The sequence below is a fragment of the Primulina huaijiensis genome, chromosome 3 (genome assembly GCF_012295235.1).
Source record: "Primulina huaijiensis isolate GDHJ02 chromosome 3, ASM1229523v2, whole genome shotgun sequence".
Lineage (NCBI taxonomy): Eukaryota > Viridiplantae > Streptophyta > Magnoliopsida > Lamiales > Gesneriaceae > Primulina > Primulina huaijiensis.
The window spans coordinates 6315717-6324770 of record NC_133308.1 but is presented as its reverse complement, the minus strand read 5'-3'; the positions used below and the strand labels follow the sequence as shown (position 1 = coordinate 6324770).

Here is a 9054-nt window from a genome sequence, read left to right as displayed (position 1 = left end):
GAAACACCTCGTCTTCAGTCAGATTATGATTTTGTTCCATCATATTCTTCATGACTCAAGATTTCTTCTTCTTCACATATACTCTTGTCTGAATGAATATCTTCAAACCTGTATATTTGAACTAGATCTTGATAATAAACCGCTTATTCAATATCAGATCATTACAATAAAAGGAGCATTATATTGTAATGACCCGACATCACTCACCCGCGATCATTACTCTTAGACTTCTCCAACCCAGGCACTTGAGCTTTTACCTTCTTAGGATTCGAACCCAAGAACTCCTAAACATATAGGTCTTGGCAAAGCAATACTGGTGTACCAGCTCAATTGGTACCAGGATTGCTTTGCCAAGACCTATATGTCCAGGAGGTCTTGACTTCGAATCTTGGAAAGGTAAAAGCTCCAGTGCCTAGGCTGGAGAAGTCCTATGCGTAATGATCGTCGGTGAGTGGTGTCGGGTCATTACAGTAATAAGGGTTCAGTATCAAAAGATGGTGGTGACATTCTTTTCGAGATCTTTTTGCTAAAAATTAGTTGTTTCATAGTTTGGATTCTTGTTTGAATATATTTTAATGTTCCAATAATGTCTTCTTGAAGGATTTCCTCGATTTTTTGTGGTACATAATATATCTGATTGCCATAGTTTTGTACCTTCTTTTGGATATCTCTAAGATCTGAGAGAGTTTATAGGAATTTGAGACTATTTCTAGGAACTTATTACTTTGGATCATAAGTTTAACTTAGGATTCTGTTGTGTCCCTCTTTGCACATAATTTCTAATTTTTGTTAGATATTCTTATAAATATTCTAAAGTATTACAATAAAACATGTAAATATTTGATCTTGAATATATGTTTAGATCCATAATTTTAGAGAAAATCTCATCCTCAAACATTTAAGTACACAACAATAATAACATTGTATGTTTGGGAGTAAATCTTAAGTTGAAACTTGAATTGAGGATTTTTCCTAATTTACTCTATAATAAAAAAATAATTATATCTATATTAAAAAAAATCAAAAATAAAAAATCAAAATAAAGTATAATATTACTAAAATAATATTTTTGATTAATATCCTAAAATGTTGTGATGTTTGGTCAAAATTTAATTAAACAATTTGAATAAACAATAAATTAATTAAATAAACTGAAATTTATCCTCAACATAAAAATTTAAATAAATTTATATTGAATACTAAAAATACATAAAATATATTTCTAAAATAATATTGATTGATTAAAGATAATATATATAAGTAAATAACAAGGAAATTTAATAAATATTTAAATGGAATAATGAGCATTTCAATAAAAATATTTATTCTAGTAGAAATATTTGAAATATATAAAATTTGCCCACACATTAATATACTTAGGCATTGTTTGGCTCCTCTCCTTCTATCAATACATCCATTTTGAAGCATTTTATCCAAAAATTTGATATAAATTTATGGTTTAAAGAGGATAAGTTGCAGTGGGAAATTATACTGGAAAAGTGGGGAAAATAGAGAAAAGTCAAGGAAAATTATCAAATCTTGTCCAAAAATATCCAAATTTTCACACAGCAATCCTTTTATATCTAGAAATATGATGAGCTAGAAGTGTAACAATATGATGAATCAAATCTTCTTAGAAAATTCAAGTTCGTGAAGAACAATTTTTGAAAAACTTCCAGAAAATCGATTTTGAGGTAGTCATTCCAAGATCGAATTACTACTTCTTCAACAAATTTTTCTTCGGTTTTGAAATACAAGTTGTTCAAAATGTTTCCTAGTTTTCAAATGTGTCAGTCGATAATTCCGAATGTCGTCGGAAGTACATTTTTTGGTCATCCAAAATGAGCATGACAGTATTCTATTTTTCCAAATTCTGCTATTGATCCGTTTCAAATTTCAAATTGTGTTCAACAAAAAGTTTTAGATCATCCAAAATTACATTATACTGGAAAATTTCAGCCGCACATGGTAGCCGAAGCTACCACACGCATCGTCGCACCGGTGCGTGAATCTCACGCGCCACCCTGATTTTTGGTTTTTCGACTTCCGAACGTTGCACTATTTTTAGGAATATCCGGAAATTTTGAAGGTTTTTGGACATGTATTTTAATTTTTATGAATTTTTAAAGCTTTATTCAAATTATATTTATATAAAATTATCTTGGCTTGAAATTGAAATGAATACGGAAAGTAAGCTATCTACGTAAGAATTTCTACTGTATGGTTTCTACCCAGAGGTTTTTCCTGTCGATTTCTTCCATAATAAAGTTTGACATTTGACATGAAATTTACAGTGAAGTTTATAAACTACTGATTTATTCATATATTGTATCATGTTGTTCATGTCACAAATTATTGGTCATATTGTATTGCATAGTTGAATATCTGGATTTATTGGTTCTTAACCAGTTAATGATTGACGATTACTGTTTGAAAGAATTGATCTTGGACAACGGTATTTGTATCGGATTGCTAGTCTACTGGATAACATGGCTACGGCCCAGAAATGTGATTTAACTTTGGCTCGTGAATGATCGATTGCACGGATCCTACTTTAGAGTCTTGAACATTCATTGCATGTCACTTGACGTGATATTTTCATAATGATACTTTACTACCGATAAATGTCATCTTATATTGAATTATTGCACTGATAAATTTTTGTTTGACTTGTTATAAATATATACGAGCTCATTTTATTCTCTTACTGAGTCCCCAAGATTGACCTCTATTTTCTTTCTATTTATTTTAAATTTCAGATACAGGATTTCAGGAATCCAAATAGGATGAAAATTGAGAATGGAATTGTTGGCTTAACAAGACCGTGTCTCTTCTGTTAAATTCATAATTTTGTTATCTTTTGTAAATTGAAGGATTATACACACTTCTGCTACCGTATGCATTAGTTAATGATAATATTACAATTCGGGAGCCCGCATATGTAAAAAATTAAAATTTAAATTAGGGATGTAAATGAACTAAACCGTTTGAGAGCTATTCGAAGCTCGGCTCGATAAAAAGCTCGTTTGAGTTTGTTTGTTAATCATATCAAACCAAGCCCAAGCTCGATTTTGAGATCGAAAATTTAATTAAACTAAGCTCAAGCCTAAGGATATTCGGCTCGTGAGCTCGCAAACATGTTCGATAATAGGCTTGCGAGCTCGAGCTCGAGCTCGGCTCGTTTAGGTGGCTCGTAAGCTCGAGCTCAAGCTCGAGTCGTTTAGGTGGCTCGTAAGCTTGAGCTTGGATCATTTATTGAGTTGACAAATAAAAATATCAGTATTAATGTCAATGGAAGAAACTGAATACAAGACATGTTTGAAAAAAATGATGAATTCACATCATCTAGTCACAATTACATTTTTAATCTTATTTTCATATCATTATACTAAAATGTTCTTTAAAATACAATAAATAAAATAAATTAACAAATATACATCAACTTATTCTTTTTCCCTAAAAATTTACATAACCGAGTCATATACAAGTTGAGTAACTTTACTATTAGTCTATGAAGGCTAATTAAAAATTTTACATGTTAAATTGATATGCCATTTGTCATTAATCAATAATTTAAGTTAATTATGTCGAATTCATCTCATAATGATGTGCTCTCTTCAATCTACTATATTTAATGAATATTCTAGATGTATATAATGAATATTTTAGATGCATGATTTTTGTGATATCAGTATATAATGAATATTCTAGATGTATGATTTTGGAATGTTCAATAATATACTGATTTATGTTTTTTAGCTCTTATTTGTGTCGTTTTGGTTATTTATGAATGAATTTATATTTTTATGTCTGATTTAAAATTATTTTATAGATATATTTAATTTTTAACAAGCTCGATTCAAACTCAAACTCAAACGCGAGCTCAATTCTATGCTTATCGAGCTCGAAAACGAGACGAGCTCAAGTCAGGCTTGTTAAACATGCTAAACAAGCTATTAATGAATCAAGCTCGAGCCTGGCTTGATAAACATACTAAAAGAGCTTTTAACGAGCCGAGCTCGAGCTTTTTTCGAGCTCAGTAATTTCAATACAAACCGAGCTCGAGCCTGATAATAGAAGCTCGAATCGAGCTCGAGCCTCAAACAATCTTAAACAAACCAAGCTCAAGCTTGATACTGTTTGGTTTGGTTTGTATCGTTTACAACCCTAATTTAAATGTTTTACATAATTTTTTTAAAGAAAATAACAAAGTCGATTTTTTTGAAAAAAAAGTTAAAAATGGTGAACTGGTCGGATAGGTTCTTGACCCGTTCTGATCAGTTTGACCGTAAAAACAGATTATATGATTGTTCCGGACCAAATCCGTAATCGATTCTCGTTCGAGCTTGTCGAACCGAATGGTCCTGTACGATTTTAAAAACATTGTTTTAAATCTTGACCATGAAGCAGAAATTATGAAGGGAAAGATTAAAAGTATTATCTTTATTTGGTGATACGAAATAAAAAGGAAGGAAAAAGTGTAATATACTAAATTCATTGTTTTATATTAAAAAGTTCTGTGTCGTTCGAACTTTGTAAACGTAATGGATTTTATTTTCAAACCGAGGAATAAATAGTCAAATCAGATATGTATTACAAGGAAAATGGTTTGGATAAAATAGAACAAATTTTTTTGTGAATATTTATAAACATCAGAGATATTGTACATCCGAAATGATGAAAAATGTCATAAAGAAGGAAACAATGAAGATGAAAAGAAAAATATTTTCTGTAACCCATCAAGGAACCACACAAGTTTCAATTAAAATTGGACAAATTAGTCACATAAAAAAATGATGCGATGTAAATGGTGATGGAAGTTACGGAAAAATCGAGTGGCTCTTAAAAAGAAAACCAAAGAAATAAAAAAAAAGCAAAAACTTGTGTGAGACGGTCTCACGGGTCGTATTTTGTGAGATAAATCTCTTATTTGGGCCATCCATGAAAAAATATTACTTTTTATGTTAAGAGTATTACTTTTTATTGTGAATATCGGTAGGACTGACCCGTTTCACATATAAATATTCGTGAGACTGTCTCACAAGAAACATAATCTAAAAAAAGACCATAAACGTGAACGATTCAGATAGATAAAATAAGAAGATCACATACCATAAACATGTTCAAGTAATAAAAGAGAAAAACCAATTATATCAAAATATGAAAAGAAATCGATTGAGGTGAAAAACAAACAAGAAAAATATTGAACAAATCATAGTTATTTAGATAAATAATTTCATAGTGTACGTCACCCACGCATGCATGTTCTACTGGTTTATTTATAATCTGATGATTTCTCCTTAACTAGAATGAAAGCATTTTTTTCATGTGACTGAAAAAAGGCCTCTTAGGAACTGGCACAAACTTCATAATCCAACCAATCGGCCAAGTCAAAGACGCAATCCCAACACAAACACCCCATTGCCCGAAACTCAATCGCACGGTGTCAGCAAAGTTCTTCAAGAACTCAACCATAATAATCTGCAGAATGATAGTTATTCCTATTATTCCAAGAAACAATCTGCTCTTATGTATCCCCGTGAACACATTCTTCTTTTCAATCTTCCTGGAATTGAATTCGTTGAAAACCTGGCAAAGCACAAAAATGTTGAAAATGAGGGTGTTTTTTACCTCTTCGTTCACGTGGAAGATCGACCTTCCCTTGAACTGTAAGGTTAAGAGGATAACTATCTGGTATAGGGCCTGTGCCAGAAGATTTCTCCACATGGCGTTAGAGATCAGGGGCTCGGTTCGACCCACGGGAGGTTTAAGCATAAGTTCGTCTGTGGGCCGTTCCGTGGCAAGAGCGAGTGCGCCTAACGTGTCCATGATCAGGTTTACCCACAGCAGCTGAACGGTTGTGAGTGGCACATCTCCATCTGAAACAGCGGCTATGAAATTGATGACCAGGGCGGCAGCATTAACCGTGAGCTGGAATTGGATGAATTTCTGGATGTTGTTATAAACGCATCTCCCCCAACGCAAGACTGTGGCAACAGTGGAGAAGTCGTCGTCTAGGATTACAATATCCGAGCTCTCCTTAGCCACCTCTGTTCCTTGAATACCCATTGAAAGGCCTACATCTGCTTCCTTCAGTGCTGGTGCATCATTTGTTCCGTCACCGGTTACTGCTACGACATGCCCTTTCTGTTTTAGGCATTGAACCATGAGAAGTTTGTCTATAGGGGACGATCTAGCCATCACTTTGATGTTGTCCACCTTGAGCAAGCGTTCTTCGGGTGTGTAGTTTCTGAACTCGATGCCTTCAATGACTTCTCCGATGGCAACTTGTTGATTTGAATCGAGTATCCCACATTCAGTGGCTATGGCCTTGGCTGTGAAAAGGTTGTCACCGGTGATCATCTTGATGTTGACACCCGCATTTCTGCAGGACTGAATGGCTTTTCCTGCACCAGGTCTGCAGGGATCCTTCATACCAACTATCCCAAGTAAGGTCAACTCTCGTTCATTAATAGTATACTTCTCATCTGCATTGGAATGACATTCTCCAGGTTCCATTCGCTTGGACGCAAATGCAATGCATCGGAGACTGCTAGCTGCCATTCCTTCTATGATATTTTCGAATTTGTTTCTGTCATCTTCGCTTATTGGCTTCATTTCTCCGGTTATATTGTAGTAATTTGAGCACGTTGCTAGTACCATCTCTGCGGCACCCTTCCAGTGTGCATAACAGAAGTTATCATATTTGTTTCTGAGCAAGACCCCGCTTCGTTTTTTCACTGAACTGAAAGTTTCAACATGAAGAATAGTGTAATCTTGCTTCAGCTTTTCGATATCCATACCCCAATCTTGGACAGCCCACGAAAGTAATGCCTTCTCAGTTGGACTGCCAGAATACTCAATTACTAAAGATCCTGATTTAGGCTTAAATATGCTACCTGTGGTGTTGAAAGCAACTCCTTGATAAAATGATTCAATAAGATCTCGAGAAATAACTCGAGAAATTTCTTGCTTGATTTCTTCGTAACCTATCCAAAACTTGGTCACTTTCATTTGATTCAATGTTAAAGTGCCTGTTTTGTCCGTGCAGATAACTGTTGCTGAGCCCATTGTTTCGCAAGCCGAAAGCTTCCTCACCATCGCCTGATCAGCCATCATCCGTTTCATTGAATACGCGAGAGTTAACGTGACAGCTAATGGGAGGCCTTCAGGAATAGCCACAACCACAATGGTCACAGCAGTAGAGACTATTCTCAAAACTGTGTTGAAAACGTCATTTAAGTTCCTATCGCTCCCGTGGAATTCTCGTCTCCCATTTACATCTTCCGTGTTTCTAGTGAAATAACGAATCAGCATTACCGAAAGGACTAAACATGCCACGGAAAGGCCTACTTTTCCGATTGAAGAGGTCAGTCTGTTCAGGCGTTCTTGCAATGGTGTTTGCTCGTTGGAATCTCGAGTAATCGAGCTCATCATCTCGCCCCAGGCAGTGTTCATCCCAACTGATATGACTAGCATTTTTGAATATCCATCGGCCACCTTTGAACCGGACAACAAAAAAGGATTATGCATTGAATCTACTTCAACATGATCGCTCTCCCCTGTCATGCTCGATTCGTCTACTTGAAACGAATGCCCATCGATGAATAATCCATCAGCAGGAACTTGATCACCAATTGTCAAGAAAACGACATCACCAACTACTACATCGAAAATGGAGACTTTCTGCCGCCTTCCGTCCCTCACAACATCGATCCTAATATCGTTGCTGATCTTCGAGAGCTTGTCAAACTGCCTTTCTTGACGGAAATTGCTGGAGGCAGACACTGCCACCACCAGGAACACCGCCAGAAAGATGCTTCCTCCCTCGTACCATCCCTCTCTCAGACCATGTTCTCTGATGCCAAAGGCCAGAGAAAGAGCAGCACAAGTAAGGAGAATCAGAATCGTGGTGTCTTTAAAAGCTTCTAATATGAAATGTATCAGCCCTTTTGGGGGTGGCTTCTGGTATGTATTCGAACCAAATGCCCTCTTTCTTGTAACGAGATCCGTTTCATTTCCTTGGATCCCATTCTCTCTACTGGATTCAAGCAAGCGGGCAATGGCTTCCACATCCCCATAGATATCATGAAGCTCAGCTAAATTCTTGTTCCTCACAATTTCTGTAAGCTTCACATAGTCAATTTCTGAGATCAGCCCATCACTATTTTCAGCTTCATCAAGAAAACTGGTAGTGACCGGCTGAATTTCAACAACTGTGTGAGCAGAACTGGGAAAGGGAGATGGAGGGGCTAATATATTTGAAAACAGTGAACTAGATTTTCTTTTCTTGGAATCAATCCTTTTCACTAGAGATAGCAATACATGGATGGCAATACATGCAACTCTCCATTTCTTTTGAGATTTCGTGAGGGGATGAGTCCTGATATGAAGCAGCACTGATGCAATGCCACCATAGTTAACATTCGATGAATATTTGAATTTGCTCCCCATGTTTATGAATAGAAATAAATGGCAGAAAGAACTTCATTCATTCCCCAATGCCAGCCTCTGTTTTATAGAGTAATAAACCACGATTCTCGTAACTTTCTTGGAAATTTCTTGCATAACAAAACTCTGAAACGTCTGCTTATTTTTTAAAAAAAAATTGCAAAGGAGGAGACTGCAGCATTATGCCGACGTACTCGGCCTAATGGATAAGCACAACAAATCATAAATTTGTAGGAAATTTTCACTTCCTTAAAGTTCAATATGATCAGAATTCAGCGAGTGCTCCAAGGATAGTAAGTTTGAAGATAATTAAACATATTGATTTCTTTCAATCCCAACCTGGACTGTCTGGTAATTCTTTATAAGCAGAAGATGATGTTCAACATTTATCACCCTCATCCAAGTTGTTTCTAATCGGGGAATCATCTTTCCCAACGAGTCCGGATTAAATATCCGTTCCCGTTTCAAATATATATCGAGTCCATTGAGTTGATCAGTGAATATTTTTATAATTTTATTATTATTATTGCGAATTCAGGAATGGGATAGTATTTTCATATCCGCCCCCGATTATTATTAGCACGCAAAGGAGGAGAAGGAAAA

At 35.4% G+C, this 9054-nt stretch overlaps 1 protein-coding gene across 1 annotated transcript; it reads right to left on the bottom strand.

Moving 5' to 3' along the window:
• Positions 1 to 5163: 5163 nt before the first annotated feature.
• LOC140973380 (calcium-transporting ATPase 12, plasma membrane-type-like) lies at positions 5164 to 8556 on the bottom strand. The gene has a single exon (XM_073436121.1). It carries the CDS (start codon positions 8452 to 8454, stop codon positions 5305 to 5307), a length of 3150 nt encoding a protein of 1049 aa, XP_073292222.1. The 5' UTR covers positions 8455 to 8556; the 3' UTR covers positions 5164 to 5304.
• Between the last annotated feature and the right edge of the window lie 498 nt (positions 8557 to 9054).

What these genes read in the sequence shown, in the direction of transcription:
- LOC140973380 (XM_073436121.1), bottom strand. Translation starts at nt 8,454, where the DNA reads ATGGGGAGCAAATTCAAATATTCATCGAATGTTAACTATGGTGGCATT.